Genomic DNA, 21,895 nt, shown 5'->3' on the forward strand with positions numbered 1-21,895 from the left:
ACGACACTGCAATGATTTGGTAAAAGGGCAAACAATTTCATGATGACGTAATCTGACGGAAAGAGCCAATCACAACAGCAGGGGAAAAAAATATTGCAATGTCGTTTGGGAAAGAAAAAAATTAGCCACCGGCGTGATTCGAACTGGGGTCCTAGAGGTAGAAGGCAAGGAAAGGTACATCTATATAGGAACCCACGCTTTTAGTAAACTTTTAAAATCACACAAAAAGGCATTCGCTATCTTTCTCAAACCTCGGATTGGTCTCTAGACTTGACTCAAGTCCGAATTCTCTGAGTCTGGAATCATCTCGACACTAGAGGGCCAAATACACTGGTTTTGGGTGGTTCTAAAAAAGAACTGGCTTACTTCCATGGGATTCACAAATCAAACATTATATAGCTGATGTAAGGGTAAAATCCGAGTATAAAACAAAAGAAATAATGTTCTTTATTCCCAATACAATTAGTACATCAATTGAATAAAGAATAAAGAGAACAGAAATAAAAACAGACTTTTTTTTGGGGGGGGGGCAGAAGTATCAGAAATAACCAAACACTTAAGACGCAATATTGAGCTTGCTTCTTCGTTTAATGCAAAACTGTTTACATGTATTTACACAAAATCTTACAAAAGAAGTGAACCAAGCATTGTACAGCATTTAGAAATAAACTACTTGTATAATAACATTGTTGAATCAACTCTGAAGTGACTGTTTTTCTGGACTAATTAACAGTTTTTCCTCTCACAGTCGGGCGTTATGTCTCAATACCGGGAAGTTTGCCAACTAAAACGTGGAAGTATACATCCTTTTCACCAAGTAGGTTTGTTTACATAGAAATACTGGAGTCATAACACATAATCAGTGGTCCCTGGCTACCTGGCAGCTAACCGTTGTATGGCTTCTGACTGGCACCCAAAACAAAGATTTTGACAAATTAAGTAGACCGCAAACACATGCGCTTTACAATAGTGCCCTGGTCATAGGGCCAATAATATCCCGATGTGTATTAGCACTGTATTTTCCTGGCTAGTGTGAACAAAAAAAATCACAAGCATAACTCAGATGGGATTCGAACCCACGAGGAAATTCAACCTCTATTGAATCATTGCAGTACCCGCTGCTTAAATATAGATATTGAACTACCTCTAGCTACCGGGCAATCTCGGTGGTCTAATTGATATGACACTGCTCAAGAATTGCAAAGGTCGTGGGTTCGAATCCCACCCGAGTAATATGCCTGTGTTTTTTTCACAGAACTCAGGAAAGTACCGAGTATACAGTGCTAACACACATTGGTGTAGGAGTAAAAACCAAAATGAATATTCTGACAATTCATTTGTGCATACCGGATTACAGGATTGGAATAGCTAATTATTATCTCAGTTACATGATTAGACCTAAACTAACGCTACTCACTCTCCCGCATGAACAGCTAGGGTCCATCATGTAGATCTCCTAAGTTTGTGATCAGTAGTGAATACATTTTTAACTCCTGGTTTTAGAAGAATTCAATTTCAACTTTTAACAAGTAATTTCTGTTCGCACTCATCGGAAAAAAAGATAAAAGAGTTTCGCGGAGAGCGATTACATTCACACTCCTTAGAAAATAAAGGTGTGGTTTGTAGTTTATTTTTCAAGTAGAATACATTAACGTATCTTCCTTTTCTTTGCTGCTACTGAAGGCTGCGGCCGTGCCTTCCGTCGCCTCCTGTCCCGTGAGCGGTTGGTGGTCTTTTTGAGTCGCCCGAGAGGGACCCCCTGGCGCCGTTTGATTAGGGTGTGCTTCTCCACGAGGCTGGCCAGCTTTCCCTGCTCAGCCAGCATGGACAGGAAGGTGCAGATGAAAGGGTCGTAGTTGTGGGAGCGACGGCAATCGTCAATCTGGTAGGGGGAAAAATAACAATAATAATCAGTCATTTTGTTCACATCTAATCCACTTTGTAATTACTCCACATCAAAGCAGTAAAATACCACGGCCCAATTTCATAAAAGCCTGTAAGCACAAACTTGTGAAGCACAGACAAATATTGCTTAGCAGAAACTGGTTACCTGTCAAAAGTCCATCAAGTAACATTGTTGTGACCGGTATCCAACCCATTTCTTTGCTTAGCACAGATATTTTCTAAGCAGTATTTTTTTCTGAAACTTTATGAAATTGGGCCCTGTATGTACTGTCCCCTGGATCTAGTTAGTGAAAAGGGGTAGTTCCAGCTGATTTCCTACCCTTCCACTTAGGTCATTCAATAAGCAGAACTACTATGTAAGTAGATTCAGAACTTCATGTAAGTACGGTAGTCTCGGTACTGTAGTCTCCAGAATTCTGAAATCTACTCTGTGGCAGCAGAATAGTAAACAAGACCAAAACAACAAAATCTACATAGGAAAGTAGATATTATACACATGTTGTTACTGCAAACTCAATACACATTGATGACACATTATATCATTAAAGACACTGAACCCTATTGGTAATTGTCAAAGAATAGTCTTCACATTGGTGTATCTCAACATATGCATGAAATAACAAACCTGTGAAAGTTTGTGCTCAATTGGACATTGAAGTTGCGAGATATTAAAGAAAGAAAAAAAAACACTTGTCGCACCATGGTCACATGAAGTTGTGCGCTTTCAGACACTTGATTTCAAGACCTCAAATTCTAAATCTGAGGTCTCAAAATCAAATTTGTGGAAAATTACTTCTTTCTCGAAAAACTACGGCACTTCAGAGGGAGCTGTTTCTCACAACAGCTCCCCATTAGTAGTAATCAAGAAAGGTTTAATGATAATAATTATTTTGAGTAATTACCAATAGTTTCCACTGCCTTTAAAACTTTTAACGAAAATGAAATGTTTTACCTTGTACTTATTCCTCTTCTCATTTTCGTCCAGTAATTTCTGCTCGTAGACATCTATCTCTGCCTCCACACTCTTCAGTAGCTCTAACAGATCCTGGTTGAAGACAAAAAAAACAAAAAAAACAAAACCTCTACAGAAATTGTTGTTGCTTTTTGGAAGAGAACATTTTTTTCTCCAAGGAAAATACCTCAAAAGTAATCTAATAAGTTATCCCATTGAGAGCCGTACAAACAAGGGCACCAATCAACAGGCCTGGCATTTTGTGTTTGAGAGGGCAATGCCATTTTCATTTTGCAAAGGGCACTTTCACTAGGAAAGTCTGTGGGGAACTTTAAAGGGGCACCTACATTGTAGGCAAAGACCTGGGGAAACAGGCTTGGCGAATTCCCCGAAGTGTGTAGAAGTTTACACTCGTAAAAAAGGTAGTTTACGAAGCAACCTAGCTAGTTATAATTATTTCACATAAATGTAAGATCAGACATCCATTCTTCACGATGCTTTTAAGCATTTCAAGAAGATACACAGTGAAGAAAAGAATGGACACAATACACTGAGTAGGTTTGGGTGAATTTTCCTGTATACACCTAAACCAAGTAGTGCACTCCTTTTTGTCAACCATATCTCAATAAGGGAGAGGATTGAGAGAATTCTGAGTGGGCTGAGACAGAATTAATTTTTGGCTGCTGAATGCGCCGTAGCACCTTGTAAACCCTTATAAGGTGCTACATAATTGGGTCTCAGAATTCATAACTTCAATTACCTATCTTTCTGTATAAACGCATTTATTAAGCGCCTTGAGTACCTTGTCGGTAGATACATGCTCTATATACATTGTAAGACTTTTGACATTATGAGACTTTGATATTATTTGATTATTTTGATATTATTTGATTATTAATAACTTTTGTTCATAAATTAAGCAGTTTGGGGTTGGATGCTCCAACGAAAGCTGAGACAGTCTGAGGAATGGTCTCTATATGTATGCCTGATGAACAGAGATACATGTATAATGATGTAAAGCGCCTTTACCAAGCTACTAGATGCGCTTGATGAGAACCTAGTAGAAATAATATTATTTTAGTTACTACACTTATGATACGAAAGAAAGACTTACTCGTTGAGCAAAAGGAGGTTTTCCATGTTGTGAGAGCAGCAAGGATGGACTTGCTTGTGCAGCAGGCATGCCTAAGGATGATGAGCACATTGCATTGTTCAATCCCAGTGTATCCCCTTGTGAAGTCGACGACACCATTGAAGTCGAGTCTGGCAATCCATCAATCGATGCCCTCTTCAGTGCAGATCTCCGGGTCTGTATAAATCTCCCGCCCGATGATCTGGCCCTGGTATGCCCCTCTGCCACCGATGCTTCAAGCTGGGCGTTGAGGTCTGTGACTGTGCTGGACTTCCAGTGTTGGAACTTTAGAAGCTTGGTCATGTTTGGACTGCAGGATCGCGAGGCAGTCGCTGAGCAGATAGGCGAGTTAAAGGCACTACCCATCTCCGAGGCAGTGTCGGTGCTGCCCGAACTGGACGAGGGCGAGGGCATTTCTTTATTCTCAAACACCGTCTGAATGCTAAGCTGCTTTGACATATCATATCTACCATCGACAGTCTTTGGTTGTGAATGGATCTGAGGATCTAGACCCTTCTCCTCCTTAAAAGTTACTCGAAGTATGGAAGACTCTCCCCTGTCCGCATCGCCGACGTTCTTCTTCAAGATACTCTCCGTCTTGTAGTCTCGAGAGCGTGCATTCTTCCCATCTACATCACTTTCGTCATCGGTGAGGTAGTTGCTCTCCGATTCACTCGTGGAGGACGCCGACGAGAGTGCGGAGATGTCATCGTCTGACATGAGCGGTGACTTGGCATAATTGTGACTATCCAAAGCTGGGGGTAATCTGAGGGGTGTAAAAGATGGGAAGAGGTTCTAAGTCTCTTTTGCTATTTGATGCAGTACAAGTAGAATCATTCAACATCAAACCTCTCATTCTTGTTTTGTTACTACTCAACAAACTACTTTAAAACGGAGGGGCAAGAAGGAAAAACAGTCAGGAAATAGAAAAACAATAGTCATGACTGCTATGGTTGTGTAACGCATGTAAAATAACCCAGTGCACTTATCAAAAAGAGAAGGCACATTGCACCACAGCACCTTGTGAACCATTCAACGGTGCTTTAGAAGAATAGGTCTCATACATGCACTTCAAAGGATAGCTCCACATACCTTGCAGGAAAAAATACTGAGCACTTTGATACGCCCCTTAGAATTAGATTTAGATAAGAATTATTTATTTAGCCAGCGTTAACAAGTTTAAAAACCAAAACATCGAAAAATTGTAGTGCACCTCAAGCTCTCTAGAATTTACAATGAACAAAATTACAAAAATTACTAAATTACTTTATTAGGGGCAAGAAGTTAGTCTCTCACCACTGGGATGAGTTCAGTGGTCTGAGAGCTTTAAAACATAGTCATCTAGAATGCAGCAAGATAAAAAGTTCTCTTACCTATAGGGTTGGAGTGTCTCGAAACTCTTTATTTTCTTGGAATGTTTTTTGTGCTTCTTGTGTTTCTTCTTCTTTTTCTTCTTCTTTTTCTTAGAAGCAGAGGAGGAGCTCCCTTGGTGATGATCCTTGGAGGGATTCCAGTCCGGATCTCGGAGCTCCCTCGGTACAAAGCGTCTGGCGTTGGGAACCGTCTGATGGGCAGGCAACGGTTGATGTGTGGACGCCTCGCTCGTGGTATCCGGTAGGTGCATCGGGGTCACTGGTTTATGTGTGGGAACCAGACTGTGAGCGGGGAGGGTTGGAGGGGAGGGAAGCGGTTGGTGCGCAGTTGTGTCGTGATGGCGCATTGGGCTAGGGGCCCGCATGGAGTCCGCCGACGTTGGTTCCGATTCAGACATTTGTAGGGAGAGCTGATGCTTTGCCTCGACGAACAGATGAGGATGGGTAGCCTGAATTAACTGCGGGATATGATCAAAAAAAAGTGTTTAGGTTGGTTTAGAAAGTGGGCGGGTTAATAAAAGGATGAACTACATTCTTTTTCCTAAACCTGAAAAACTTAAAAACATAAACTTAAATTGCAATCTAACAATAACAAGCTAAATTAAAAGTGAATCTATCGCAAAAATTCTATATAAATAATATCTATACATAAAAATAGTATTAATTATATTGTTATTTGATTACTTTCCTTTCCATCTTTGTTTTTTTTTACAATGCATCCCAGCCTTTAAGCTTTTGCCGTTCATGCCTACAGTCTCAGTCTCTGCATGTATTAACTGATCAACATTCAAGTTACTTATTTTGATTCAGGTATGGGAATAAATATTGACGATTGAACCTGATTGAACCTAAAATAATAGAGTACATTTAAAATGCACCATATCTGTCATAAGTAATACTCCTGGCGCAAGAAAACTATAAAACGTTGCGGAGCTTGTTTAGAATATTTGTAGGGGGTGAAGCAGCCATTACACAACACTGGACACTATTGGTTATTGTCAAAGACCAGTCTCCTCACATAGTGTATCTCAACATTTATATATTTATGCATAGAATAACAAACCTGTATAAATTCAAGCTCAATTTGTCACTGAAGTTGCGAGATAATAATGGAAGAAAAAACACCCTTGTCGCACAAAGTTGAGTGCTTTCAGATGCTTGATTTTGAGACCTCAAATCTAAATCCGAGGTCTCTAAATCAAATTCGTGGAAAATTGCTTCTTTCTCGAAAACTATGTTACTTCAGAGGGAGCCGGTTCTCACAAAGTTTATTCTATAACAGCTCCCCATTACTCGTTACCAAGTAAGTTTTTATGCTAATAATTATTTTGAGTAATTACCAATGGTCCAAACTGCCTTTAAAGGGGTACATTATGAGGTGGGGGCATACTGCTGCAAGACCATGCCAGAAACAACAGGGGCAAACCCCTTCTCTTTACTTTACATTAAGTGGACTAGCTTAAGGACACAGTGTGAAGACAGAAACTTAAACCCATACTCTGCTGATCAGACCCACCAGAGCTCAAGTATGGTGTGCTTGACCGCTCAGTGACCACATGCCACGGTTGTAATTGTTATATTGTATTGAGCAAAAGATAGTTAATGGCTTAGCAGAGTCTTCCTTGATACCATACATTACATGAATGCATCAATATAAACATATTATTTAAACGCACATCAAATAAACATTTGAGAGAACATTTTGACTATCCAAAAAATTAGCCGCCTGAACTCGGCCATTGAGTGTATAATTTGGTTTACCTGATCCAAAGCGTCAAGTATAATCTGTTTGTTGTTCTTGAGGGTGTCTAGTTTCTGCTCGTAGGATTGGCATCTGTCACCAACCACGGCCATCAGGTTAAATCGGATGTCAGACGATCCACTGTAAAAGTCAAAATTTAAATAATAAAAATTGAAGATTCTTACAAATAGGTAGATATTTGTTCCTTGGAAAAAGAAGAAACAGTTTATTGAGTACAAGGGGCTGACCTTAAAGTACAGAATAATCTACAGAAGACTTTTCAGGCTATGGAAAGGTTTGCGGTAACACCATGAGTTGGGGTGGTTCTAAAAAGAACCGTTGTTTTCAACTCGACGTTTCGATCAGTTCTTTTCAGAACCACCCCCAACTCATTAAAGATAGTCATTACATGGTGTTACTGCAAACCTTTCCATATCGTATTTCCACCATGCAAAGTTTCAAATCCTACTTTTCAAATCAGCAAAAATTAGAAATCAGACTTTAAAACAATGTCATACCTTAAGACATTCAGCAAAATGTTTGCTTTTTTTTCACTCAATTGCAATTATGCAAAGTCAGAAATACATGTACTGACCCCAGACAGTTTCAAACTAAGCATAATAATATAATTTTTTATTAGTAACAATGATTTCTGCTGCACCAATTCTGCCTAAAAGATGCTCAACAGTTTGTTCACAAACAATGTAGACGATGTGAAGTTTCAGTTGAACCCGATGTCGGATGAATTAGAGGAAGTTTTTAAACAAAGCTTCAATATCCTCCTACCCTTCGTTTTCCAGTCTCTCTCCGATAACTCGTCTAAACTTCTCTGTCCAGTCCTCATTCTCTCCCCACAGTCCTGAAAATCCACAAAATATTGAAATTTGATGATTTCATTTTTAGACACTCTGGTGATTACAATCAATCATTTATTAAAGCCCCAGGGCAAAGGCAAAACCACGACCAGCAGCCAATTACACGAAATGCTAGGATTTATCCTATCTCAAATTAGGATGGGTAACCCATCCTAAGGATGGGTTCAATGCATCCTTACGTCTTTAGATATGAAATTTAACTCATCCCAAGTTAGGAGATTTTGTGAAACCGTCTCAGGGCCAAGACCAAGGTTTGGCCCATTAGTCCTGGTCATGGTGAAGACATTCAATAGGAATTTGAATAAGCTTTCAAATTTATCTTTTATTTTTTCATTTATTATTCGTGTTTTACGGTTTATCTGCTCTCTTGCTTTTTTGTATTGTATCAGGGCCAAGACCAAGGTTTGGCCTATTAGTCCTGGTCAGGGTGAAGACATTCAATAGGAATTCGAATAAGCATTCAAATTTATTTTTTATTTTAAATTGATTGTTCGCGTCTTCTTTAATATTTTATGGTTTATCTGCTGTCTTGCTTTTTTGTGTTGTGTATTTATTTTTATTATTTTTTTAATTTGTAATACATGTTATATGGTAATGTGCAAACCAACGAAATGATTTTCTTGCTGGCATGACAACAAAATAATATTGAATTTAATTGAATACTGCAGTTCTTGTGTATATATATTGTTTGTGTAATTGCTTTTTACTTGCGATCTTTTGTTCTAATTTTTACTGCAATTTTAGAGTGTTTTATGTATCATATATAATGGTGTTCTTTGTATGAGCTAGGTTTGGGAGGGAACATCTTTTTTGATGACAATTTTTTTACTTTTGCCCTTCCCTGGACGACCTGTGCTTAATTTATTGTTTGTCTGAAGTATTAAAATAAAATTAAATAAATAAAGGTCTCGGAAGAAAACACCAAATCCCAGTGCATTTTGTGAGAGTGCTTCTCGTCTGTAGTTTAACTTATCAGGGTTTCCCAGCAAGGAATCTCAAGGGGAAGTGGTTAATAGTCAATAACCAATAATCAATACTCACCATGATCGATCGGGTGTGGTTTCAAGCCATCCAGTTCTATCAACCTGTCCTTGATGGGTACGTAGCTGACAAAGTGAAATGTCTCCCTCGCTCTGGTTGTTAAGATCCCGATCTGCTTCTCCGGGATTTGTCTCGGCTCGGGGTGGGCGTGGGAATTGTGGATCTGAGCAAGCTCGGGGACATTTCCAATGGCATAACCTTTGTTCTGTTTTTTTTTAAAGAAAAACAGAACAAATATGAGGATTGGGTTTTAAATTTGAACAATAATGCATTTCTGTAAAACATCAAGTTATTATACCCAAACAAATAACAAAATAAATTCAAGAAGAGATTTTACCTCTGGACCAAAGTCCCTTGTATAGTCTCTGAGACTGCTGAGAGTTTCTCCGAGCTTTATACTGGGGCAGTTTAATAACACACTGAGCAGTGCATGGGTAGCACATGAGTTAGGTACGATCTGTACATGAAGAAACAAAATCAAGTTGGAACAAATAATAAATCTATAAAAATAAACACCAAAATATGAAATAAAATTTAAATTTGCAGTCACTTATTTTTTTTTCGAAAAGTTACCAAATTCTGTTCTGTTTTATAATGAGGTACACAGTTTAAAATTGAAACTGTTTTTAACTGTTAACCTGTGTCTCATTTTGCAAGTTTGCCCAAAACAAGGACGAAAAACATAGAAATGCAGAAACTCTGTGGAGCTGAGGGTAGGAATTGATATTCCTCTTAAAAGATGGCAGATCACGTAGCATGAAGGGAAACATGCACCAGGCAAGGAGTTCCAAAGAGATGCAGTACGAGGGAAAAAGCTACTGGAGTAAGTAGCTCTTTGTTCTATATCTCGGCACAGCCACAGTATAAAGATGAGAACAAGCAGAATGCCTGGTCTCATGCTCAAACACCCTGACAGGAGGAACGAGGTTGATAGACTGATTTTAGAACATTCACCATGGAAATATCTGTAAATATACTCATTACATTATGATACTCAACAGAATAGAAAGATAGTTACTACAATCAATGTCAACAGTTAAACATCATCTTATTGTGTTTAAAGATATTATACAGTATCAGTAAGGTATTGTACAGTGTTGTAGCTAGACTAGTTTTAGTGGTGGGCTCTAAATCCAATTTAGTCCACCAAGGGCGAGCGGTTCAACAAAATGATTCATGTTTAGATATGGGGCCATCATTGCTGAAGTGCAATCTGTGCTGTGCAGCACAGTGTATTTTGCTCAGAGTGCTGGGTGAAATTTGTTAGTTCTGGGCAGGCCCGCCCCGCACCCCCATCGTGGCTACAACACTGGTATTGAATTTCAATTGAAAAACACAAGACCGCTGGACTTGTCCGATCACGAGTTTAATGGCTTCAGCCATGTGGTCATGCCTAAAATTTGAGCCCTAATTGCAGTTTGGTTCAAACCTCCTACGAATGCGATGCAAATTTAGACCTCCCCAATTCGCAACGAACAATGCAGAGGAGTTGAGAGGCGCTGAACTCATGCATAACATTTGAAGGGTAAACAGAGCTGTATCACCAATGTCGCTTTGCATGAAGCATTCGCCGGAATATCAACCGGCAGACCTGACACTTCACACGGAGGCAACGAAGGCAATTGCCTCAATGCCCCCTGGTCATTGCCTTGGTGCCCTTGAAAAGCTTCACAGTAGAGATTTACAATTTCCTCATAGGATGCCCTTTTCCAAAGGAGAAAATGCCTTGGTGCCCTTGCCCTTTCCAAACCAGGCTTTACTCATCTCACCTGATGGGCAAAGAACATATCACGAGTCGCTTGGATATCCGTCAGGTACGCCTCGTCACCATTAGGCTGGACCTTCCGACGAGCCCTCCTCTCCTCAATCCATTTGAAGAGGAAGATAAACCCGTAGACAGGGCCCTCGATTGGTTTCTGTAGATCATAAATCTCCTCCACCTGCACTCCTGTCACACCTGATGTCGGACAAATCAATCAACAACAACATTTACATAATAAATAGCTGATAGAACACACTATAACGATAGAATTTGTTTATACTTCCAACATGTACTTTATGCATAGAGGAAGGACCAAGGTAGGGGTCATTGTTTGGTTTTGTAAACATATTGCTGACTTACTGGTAAAAGTGTCACGAAAGATACAATCATTTCTGAATCGTTTCTCAGATTCAAATGTTTTTACTGATTTCTAAACAACAGAGGCATTTCAGAAACTTTTTTTAACATAATTTGAAACTGTTTATTGTACACAACTTGTAATATTTAATTGAACTGCACAGTATTTTCTGGAGTTCCGGGGCAGTGTGCTCCTCTACCTTTTTCTTATACTCTTATTATAAAGGCCTATGGGCCTACATTGTTGTGAGTGCATTCAACTGTTCAAATGTACTAATAAAAATAAATGCTTACCAAATTCTTCAACCAGTAATGTGAAGAGACCTGTGTAAAATTTAATACAAAATAGATGAACTACAAATTTCACCAAACAATATTGAAAGAAAACAGTTTTGATACAAATGTGTAAAATTGAAACACAAAGTGTTTTTTATTATTATAAAACAACCCAAACTTTGTAATTTTAAAAAGGTTTGTTTAGTAGCCTAAAATAAAATGAGTAATTACACAAAAATGTTTTCTGCGGGTATAATGGTAACGTCCATGACGCCCAGGTACGTCGAAAGACAACAAGGCAGATATTACCGGTCGTTACTAGCCCACCTTGTTGAGCTGTTAATGGCTCCGCTTTTAACATCGGTCTCATCACTGTCACCATTACAGCCCACCTTCGATACATGTCTTAAACGCTAAGTTTTCAAAGGTCGCAAAATGCATGGTAGTTTGATTGCAAATTTCTCCCATTTAAAAAAGTCCTATACTACTCCAACATACCTCGTTTTATTCCTTACATTTGTGGAATTACTATGACACATAACAGGGCTTACTAAATGATGACTTTGTCCAGATGTGATGATTTGAAAATTGGTCCCAAAAATCATGTACAAAAATTACATTTAACGTGACATAATCTTGGGCGCCGCCATGTTTTAATGATTCTCCTCCCTGTTGATCGGGCTACGGTCGTTACTAATTCGGGGTAATAAAACAACCCTATTTTTACAATTTTAGTAAAAAATGTAGTTTCTCAGTTAATTAAAAATACAACCTTTTCAACACAGACAGGTTCAGGTTGAAAGTGATTAAATGACCCTTCCTTCTGCATATAGTTTACGGTTGGCTTATGTTCAAATGTTCTATAGTATTAAAGTGCATTTAACATTGGAATTGTGGTGAGTTGTCGTGAGGGGTCGGTATTTAATATTATTAGTGCGACCGGTTCCACACAAAACATTTTCACGAAACTAGTGCAGTGTGATTTGACGTGCAAAAAAACAACATTCGATTCGAGCGAGTAATTTCCACTAGACATGCTAGAGAAGCCTTTTTAGATACTAAACTGAGCAAATACGTTGACTTACCAGGATCACTCTCAAGCTCAAGCCACCCGTCGTTCATCTTACAATAACAAATGATAACAGTTCAGTCTCCATAAGTTGTCTTTTACGACGGCCAAAAACCACAAACCTGACAAAATGTCAAAAACAAAACACGAGTGCAATCAACATTACGCCCTCTATTGCTGGATGCTTCTCTCAAAATAATGGTGCGCCAAGTTATTAGACTGGCAAAAATAGTCTTCCCACTTGTTCTCTATGTGCATATAATGGCTGGACGGCGTGCGGAGGCTTTGAAAGTAAAAGTTACGCATGAAAGTTTTGGGTTTTTTAAATTACCACGTCCTGGAGGTTATTAGGTGTTCGGGCCAACAGCCCAGATCACCTCTTATTTTTGTTCAGTTTCACATCATCGGAAAGGTCATTAAAAACTCCGTAAACGTCTCGAAGACATGACCCCATTTTAACCTTGTCTTCCGGTGTCAGATGCAATTGTGTCCGCCATGCAATACTGGACACTTTTGCATATGCAATCGTGTCCGGGGCTATGCAAAAACCGTCCGGCGGACATGTACATGACTGTCACGTAGTGCGTGTAAGCGAGCGTGCATGCACTGATATGCAGTATGAATATTCACGTATTTTATGATTGCAGCGAATACCAACGGCCGAACATTTCCCATGCCATTCATGGCATGCACTTACTGACTTAGCTTGTAAAAATTGGCGAACGTGTTCCGTTGACCAAGCGCGTTTAATTTACTGCAAGGACGGTTTTGCACGGGGGCGGACACAACTGCATATGCAAATGTGTCCGGGCGGACACAATTGCATCATGCAGCAGCGTCCGGGAGACACGATTGCATATGCAAAACCGTCCGGCGGACATTATGCAATAATGTCCTCGGATAGTATTGCATAGAGGACATAATTGCATGCGATACCGGTTCACAGGTGCATCATGCAGCAGCGTCCGGGAGACACGATTGCATATGCAAAACCGTCCGGCAGACATTATTGCATATGCAATAATGTCTTCCGAATAGTATTGCATAGAGGACATAATTGCATGCGACACCGGTTCAAAATTGAGGTTGAAAAATTCCACCATTGGTCGTGCGTAAAGATTTTACACATATAACACGTGTGTATGTCGCCTCCCGATCCCCTCCTCACCTTCTCTCTTGCGTTCATGCGCTTTTATTCTTCTCCGTTTTTGGAAGTTTTCTTAAAATAAATAGATAAATAGGTGTATAAATGGGTACATGAGAGGGCAGAGACAGTGGTGTATTTGATTATTCCCTTAGCACTGAATTAGACACTTTCTTGAGGTAGTATGCTCCCGGGGAGTTGCGAAAGTTAGTAGAGGAATGGTCTAAAAGTGTGCCCGATGAATGTTGTAAATGTCAACCTTTAACTCCCTGCAGCTTGGACTATTGTACATCCATGTTCGGCCTTAGTAGGAACGACAGGATCGAAACGTCAGGTCATTATTAACTTCTTCTACTTTTTTCATTCGAATAAATGTTAACCATTTTGCACACAACAAGACACTCAAAACGTATAACTTACGTCAGTTTTGTAGTTTATTTGGAAAAGCACTCGTAACACCATTTTGCTCACATATTAATGAAGAAACGTCAAGCTCGCTACTTAAAGGCACTGGACACTTTGTAAATACTCAATATAATTGTAAGCAAAAATAAACTTACTTGCTTAACGAGCAATGTTAATAGTAATAAAAAAAATTGTGAGAAACGCCTTTAAAGTAATGTAGTTTTTCAAAAAGAAGTAATTTCTCACTTAAGTAGTTGAATTTAATTCGAAACCTCAGCTGAGGTTTTGAATTCAAGCATCTGTACGACAAGGGTGTTTTTTATTCCATTATTCTCTCCAACGAAGTTCAAACAAAGTTCCTTTTTTTTAATGCACAAAGATAGGGGCCTACACCAAGTGAGAATACTGGTCTTTGACAATTTACTAAAGGTGACCAGTGCCTTTAGGGAAAGTGTCTTTGAATTTTGACAACCATGATTGCAAATCAAGATCTCTGACACATTAAAATAGTTGCAATGTATTCACCTGATGAATTCCTATCTTTGGTAAGGACGGACAGTATTATTTTATATTAAAACAAACATTGCTAAAAAGCTATTCTAAAAAAAATTAATGACGCTTTTAATTAAACAAATTTGTTAGATAATTTAAAATTTAAACAAAATACTAAGCATGCTTTCATAACAACCTGGACCCAATCGCATAAAACCTCTAAGCAGAAAATGCTGCTTAGCACATTTCTTAACTAAGCAAACGAAACAAACAACAAGCGAGTTGGGGAACAAGCATCCAGCAATGTAAACTTGTGTGCGGATCCCTTGCTACACGGTAGCTAACGGTCGTATGGCTTCTGACTGGCACCCGGAACAACGAAAACAAAAGGAAGACTGCCACATAGATAGATGTGTTGGCAAAGCGCCGGCACGTTAATCCAGAGGTCGTTAGTTCAATCACACTCAAGCAAACTTTCAATGTTGGTTCCCCTTGTTGCGGGAGGGGGGGGGGGGTGGATGGGGGAGAGAATGTTTACCGTCATGGGAATGGACAGGGGGTGGCCCAAGCATTTTGGCCGGGATTGTAGATTGGTCGGGGCTTCGCATTTATTTTTTGCGCTTACAAGCTTGATGAAATTGGGCCCATATGAATTATATAATTATCTTCAAGTTCAAGATCAGCGGTTCTTTTTGTGGCCTAGATACCCACTGGTCTTGTCTAGCTCCTTCTGTGCGCGGTTCAACTCCCTCCAGGATTGTCTGATGAGGATGGGTGGGACAATAACCCAGGGGGCATTGAACCCGATCACATACAGCCAGAAGTAGTAGGGGTGGAACCTCGGCCCGTGGGCGAAGTCCTCAACGTACTCGGTAATGAAGTAGATGAGAACACCTGTTATATTATTGATAAAGAATGATGGAGATTAGTAGGAGTCGAGTTGATATAAATAATAGGCGAAATAAACTAATTAAACTACTCTAATTTTGTATTCTATATTTTCACTAATTTTCTTTTAAAACTGCATATCATTCATGGACAAAAAAACACATTTCAAGGGACATTTTCCACCATGTCAACCTTTAAACCAACATTGTGTTAACGTTATTTTAATCTTACAACATTGCTGTGTACATTGTACACATTTTAACATGAAATAGAACTGCACTGAAAAAAAACTAGTGTTAAAGCTGTGTTGTCACATAATATATACCTAAAAGAGAGTCCAAATATATACCCAAGTGTTAAACTAACACTAATTTCTGCCAACGTTACATTTGTGCTATTATAACATACTATGAAGTTAATTTTGGTTCTCTCTTAGTTAACTATAATGCGACAACACCCACGGTGTAAATTCAACGCAACAGTTTTTGCAGTGTAGCACTCAGTGTTTATGTAAATAAGAACATTATGCAAATCCTACTGTTTCTTCTTCGTTGAACCGATACATCGTCGGAATAATGACAAAGCACAGTACAGATAATTCAAACACTTTTGCCTACCATAAAACTGGCCAATCGAAACAGCCAGTTGCATCACGTGGCGCATCGAACTTCTATTGAGAAACGCCCACACCGTGATGAAACATCCGGGACCTTCTAGCCATGCAGTTATATTCTCCAAAACAATGGTGCACGTATCGTTTCTGTACAAAACACACACAATTAGTTGAAACAATATTCTCACTTTTATTTGTTACAATTCATCATGTTTGTCCACTTTGCGAATAAATCGTGTGTTAAAGGCACTGGACACGGTTGGTAGTTGTCGGTTGGTAGTTGTCAAACACCATTATTCCCACTTGGTGGTGTATTCCACATAAAACTAATAAATAACAAACCTGTGAAAGTTTGGGGCCAATGGGTCATCAAAGTTGCAAGAAAATAATAAATAAAAATAAAAAAATATAGCCAGTAATTGTGTTGCTTTCAGATGCCTTGCAAAGACTTCAGGTGTGGAGTCTTTGTCTTGGTCATATTCAAATTATCAAAAGTGAAAATTACCTCAAAAACTAGGTTATTTCATCAGAGGGAGCCGTTTCTCACAATATTGTATACACAGCTAGCTAGCCGTTACTCATTACCGAGTTATGCTATAAGATAATACACATTTTGAGTAATTACCAAACATTTCCAGTGCCTTTAAAGTCTGTTGGAAATTGTCACACGGGGTTATCTACAGGTGACAAGTTCAAGGGAAAAAGGTTATATCAGAAGACAGTGATGTATATTTACTAACACTGGTTAATGTTATTTAAATGGAAATAATGTTTCACAGACATTTATTAATAGACATTTCTGAGCAGAAAAAAAAAACATTTTGTGGGAAAACCCGACATTCAAAATACTTACGAAACATATCGGCTGTCCCCCTTGGCGTACTCTTTCCCTAAACCAACCGAGATAAAAAAGAAGGGGAGAAATAAACCAAGATAACCAATTCAGTCAATAAGTTGTATCAACGGGCAAAATACATGTATATGATATATAAATAATAATATAAAATATTGCCTATAAATAGAATACCTTATTATAGTGGTCATCGGAAAGTTCAATAAAGACCCTATTGTTCTTCTGGTACTAGAACATAAGTCGAATGTAGAGTTTGGTACAATTCCATGTTTTTTTAAGCAGAATGTTTGGTTAAAATGCTGCTTTATTATCGAAAAGCAGGAAACCAGTCAGTCCCAGTCACAATGGTTTGCAATGGTATTTTGGCTGGTACCTTACCCTGTAAGCAAACTTGCTTTTGCTTAGCTATTTTCTGTACTGAATGTATTTTTTCCAAACCTCGGCTTCCTTTTGATATTGGAATCACCATACAAAATGCTCCAAAATTAATGGCGACACCCGCGGAGTAGCAGGAAATGGTCACGGTTTTTTCCCCCCAAAAAAAAATCCCTAGCAGAAGCTGGACTTCATGATTTGTAATAAAATCCACAGCTCAAATGTAGATATTATTAAACTTTCTGGTTCGTACCAACTTCTTGTAATGTACATGTATATTGTATGAATGATTTTACCCCATAACCTCTGGATTTAGTTTGGTGTGGTTCCCACAGTTCGGTTCGGCCATATCGATTTGACCATACAAGTAAGGATTTAAACCTAATCCGTATGTAAATGTGATATCCGCACAAAATAATATAAATGAAATCAATTTCAAAAGACCTCTTTTCCCAATCCAGTTATAAGAACAATATTAATTTCGTGAACACGCATAGAATCCCTAACGCACTGTAAAGATAAATTAGTCAAAACGACGTAAGTTAGTCAAGACATCATGTTGACTAATAGTCAGCCAACTTAAGTCGTTTTTACTAATTTATTTTTACAGTGCGGTACAAAATAGCTTTGAGATTAGTATTAGATTATTTTATCTGACACAATACAACTAATATTGTGTATCGGTTCTTTTTATAGTGCAATCTATACGAGACGGCACTAAGTGGACCAAAGTTCTTGTACCAACAATGCAGTATGTCCAAACTTAGGTTCAGACAATGGGCCTTATCAAGAACCCACCAATATAATAATCTCCTCATGTAAATATAGCACAGAGGGAACATCTTTTAGAGATAATTTTTTTTAATATCACTGCCTTAATTCTGTTTAATGACTTGATGCTTATTTTTGTCCGTGTTTGGCCTTTAAGTCGGAACAATGCTCCTTTGCCATTCTAATAAAAAAAGATTGAAACAATCACACCCTTGAGTTAGTAAAGCACTGATGAGCAAGAGATAAAAACTAAATGCAATCTGGAGTTACCTTAATCAGATTCAGGAGCGTATAATTCATAACTAAGCCCCCCCCCCCAAAAAAAAAAGAAGTTGGTCGTACGGGTTTAAACAAAAAAAAGAGGATGGGGGTCTTTTTCAAATAATTTCTCTCAAAGGTGGACGCTCAGCATTTTAATTCTAACTGGCTACCAATTTCAGTTTAAAGTCACCACTTACTTTTTAAATATCGTAAAAAGTTCTTAAAAGATTAAATTTGGCGGGAAAAACAGAAAGTTTGTCTTTTTGAAAAACAAAAACGTTAAAAAAAAGAAATATATTAAAAAGGGTGCGGCAAAAAATAAAAACAGAATGAGGGAGAGGACAATCAACTGGTATCTTTTGTCATGAAACCTTATCTGGCGGGATTGTGGGGGAAAATATTCCACTTCAAAAAGGATCGCATTTTAAGTTTTTCAGAAAAAAAATATGAGATTGTTTTTATCACACAGTGTATTGCAGAAGATGCAGTTAAACAAATTGCCCGACGTTTCGACCTTAGCAGAATCTTTAAAGGAATGTCATATCAGGGCTGTATGCTTCGTTTTTGAAAGGGCAAGGGCACCAAGGCATTTTTTTCTTGGTAAGGGGCAACCTATAATGTAAAATTGCAAATTTGTACTGGAGCATTTCAAGGGCACCAAGGCCGAACCAGGGGACCTCCATGGGGACACGGAGGCAATCACCTTCGTTGCCTGTTTTATAAGTCCCTGGCTTTGGAAAGCAGTTTGCAACAGCTATATTCAAATATTTTCTAAAAATGTATACATTCAAACTGCCATTTTTGTCCACTATCCCACAATTGCGTTCTCTTTTATATAAAAAACACATCTTAAGTAATAACTTCAGGAAGGAACCGTTCAAATGTGTTTGAAATGCAGAAGTCACCCCGCTACCACATAATAATCCGCGGTTCTCTCTGATCAATCTTCAGAAACGACTACAGCAAGTCTAGTAGTGTCAGACGGCCTCGTTCAGCCTTCTGAAACACCGGCCGGTAACGCGGTGTACATGTGTTAGCCATTGTACATGTGTAAGTGCACTTGTCTGTGTACGTTACATGTCCAGAGACAGAGAGGCTAGCTGGCCACACGCAGACAGCATGTATGGCATACAGTCTAGTCTACTAATTCTACCTCCATGGTCTTACTTACATATTTGAGCTAGAATATCGTTGTGTCCTGCCACTGTACCGCTATTCAGCGTCAGATATCCCTCAAGGATCAAGTGGATGCTACCACTCATTCCAAACCAGCATAGAACAGCCCTCTCGTCCAGCCGAAGTCGGCGACCGAATCGATCCTTTCCAACCACCATCCATGTTATCAAATAAAACACAACAAAGAAGGCTACAACAACGGAGAGAATTACTTCGACTGAGCGTGAGTTATCCACGTAATGGGGTAAATGAAGGTCCAGTGGATAGTATGGATGGGAAACGTTGTCAGTAGAAGGTGCCATCTTTGAATTGAGAAAGAACTCGCCCTACCTACCCCTGCTATACCAAAAACACTGATGGGAACTTTTTGAAGTACGGTACTTTTCACCTTGCCTTACAGAGCAATGGTTGTGACGTAATCTGCGAACCAACACTGCACTCTCTCGTCGTCATGTACTACACGGCTTGTGTACGTGTATTGTTATAACAAGGCGTGATCTTTAGATACAACCCCCCTCTACTGTTCGGATCTTCTCTATACTACTTATGTACACAGGCACTGTACACATTGTACACGTGAGCTATGTGGATATAAATAAATAGTGGGACGATTTTCAAAACCATAAACTTTACCCAGTCTCTTTAATAGTGTTCCATTTCTACCCTGCGTAGAAAAATACATTTGCAATTAACCGACTGTTATCATAATCGACTTCCTTTGTTGAATCAACGAAATGAACGGCATGCATGGGGATCTTGAACTTGAAATAAAGTTTAAACTTTGTTTGTAATCTATTTATATGTATACAGTTTTTCTTTGGGACTTGGACGTTGGCTAGTTGTGAAGATCTCCGCTGGATCCGGAAAAAAACTTCTCTCAGCTCACGGCAACGTGTTCCTTCTACCTCCATGCTTTAAGTGGTCGCATTATGATTTAATTCTACAGACGACGATGGCAAGTTGTTCAAGACCTGGAGCAGTTCGTGTTAGCCTGAACATCTGACGTCACATTTCAAGTGAGCAGTTCGTTAAAATAGCGCCCTCTGGATTTGTTTTATGCCAAATTGTTAGGTTGTATAGACTGGTCCCCTTGTCATCTTCCGCAAGGATAAAGACAGCTGGGCCTACTTGCTTTTCAGAACCAATCATTGATAAACGTGCAGCGACGTAAGCTTTCCATATATGTGTTTTGATTGGTCCGAGGTGGTGTGGGTGGTGCAGCTGAAGCAGATCACTCGGACCAATCAAATAATACATTCTTCGAGTTGGGTGATGACTGGTCCATAAGGGAATGAAATCTTTACATGAAAACTTTCTTTGGAACAGAGAGAGTCTATGATTAAGTCTGTCAGTGTACAGATTCAGCGGATTGTGGGGCATTGAATAGGATCTTGAAACAGACCCTGATATTAATTGATATCATTGCTTAAAGTGACCAAAGAGCAAGGACCTTTCTCTTTTCCCTTTCCCTTTCTATGAAGTGGTAGGACCAAAGATTATCCAATCAAACTCGTTGTTACATCATTTGAAAGAGCATTGACTAAGCTTTGCTATCCCGAGTGAAACGTTTTGGTTGGCTTTGCAGTTCGTGAGTTACACTAACAACAACGCATCGCGACAGCAAACTAATAATATTGACAAAAACAAACTCGCCGTTACAAACAGAAATCTACCGGATGTAATTTTTAACGAGATCTTGACAGGTCCAATGTTTCATTTTCATTGATTTCATTTCACTTATTAATTGCACAGGTAAAAATTCAAGTACAGACTATAAGAACAGTAAAAGAAAACAAAAATATGCACCTATAGGCGAGAGAGAGAAACAAAAGTAGCGCCCTTAAAAAGTGAGCTAAATTTCTATCGAGTTAACCTCCTGTTCCGACCTCTAGAAAATAAAATTTACATTAATAGTTATGTCAGGAACAAAAACTAAACTTTCCTGAATAAAACTTATTAAATAAATGAACCGTTTTTGAGATAACCATAAAAAACTGTAAAAATTTAGCATCTTTGGGGCCAGATTTCCAGCACTTTTGCCTGCGTAGTAAACAAACCAATGGGTTTGTGACAATTCAACCAGGAAAGATTGTCCAGATCCACAACGATTAGTTTTGACACGGTTAGCTTTAGTAGTTGGCTGCCGATTGAGGATATCAAAAACATTCTCACTATCCAAACATTGCTTTCTGCATGTAACCTTCATAACAATGAGTGCTTTGGGACGCCCATCTGGACTGAAGAAGTGAGCAAAAACAAAAATTACTACTACTAGTTTTATTGTTATTCTATCAAACACTACCTGCACTATACCTGCCGTGGCTGTACGGGCGGAAACAAACCTGACAAAGTAAATAATAATATAATATACAAGATTTATAAATAAATGGGCTATTTATTGCTGGTAGTTAATTGTTTCATACAGAATCAAAGA

At 38.8% G+C, this 21,895-nt stretch overlaps 2 protein-coding genes across 2 annotated transcripts; both read right to left on the reverse strand.

The window, feature by feature from the left end:
- Nucleotides 1–1,250: 1,250 nt before the first annotated feature.
- Nucleotides 1,251–12,657, reverse strand: LOC117307245 (ubiquitin carboxyl-terminal hydrolase BAP1-like). Its single transcript, XM_033791931.1, has 11 exons — nt 12,500–12,657; nt 11,433–11,462; nt 10,789–10,976; nt 9,357–9,476; nt 9,020–9,224; nt 7,890–7,962; nt 7,124–7,244; nt 5,363–5,820; nt 3,972–4,755; nt 2,858–2,950; nt 1,251–1,882 (listed from the first exon to the last, which is right to left on the reverse strand). The coding sequence occupies exons 1-11, from the start codon at nt 12,534–12,536 to the stop codon at nt 1,649–1,651; spliced, it is 2,343 nt and encodes a 780-aa protein (XP_033647822.1). The 5' UTR covers nt 12,537–12,657; the 3' UTR covers nt 1,251–1,648.
- Nucleotides 12,658–14,402: 1,745 nt separating this feature from the next.
- On the reverse strand, nt 14,403–21,407 carry LOC117287547 (3-beta-hydroxysteroid-Delta(8),Delta(7)-isomerase-like). Its single transcript, XM_033768200.1, has 4 exons — nt 19,457–21,407; nt 16,879–16,915; nt 16,030–16,172; nt 14,403–15,418 (listed from the first exon to the last, which is right to left on the reverse strand). Exons 1-4 carry the CDS (start codon nt 19,761–19,763, stop codon nt 15,204–15,206), a joined length of 702 nt encoding a protein of 233 aa, XP_033624091.1. The 5' UTR covers nt 19,764–21,407; the 3' UTR covers nt 14,403–15,203.
- Nucleotides 21,408–21,895: the final 488 nt, after the last annotated feature.

The sequence above is a fragment of the Asterias rubens genome, chromosome 2 (assembly GCF_902459465.1).
Source record: "Asterias rubens chromosome 2, eAstRub1.3, whole genome shotgun sequence".
Lineage (NCBI taxonomy): Eukaryota > Metazoa > Echinodermata > Asteroidea > Forcipulatida > Asteriidae > Asterias > Asterias rubens.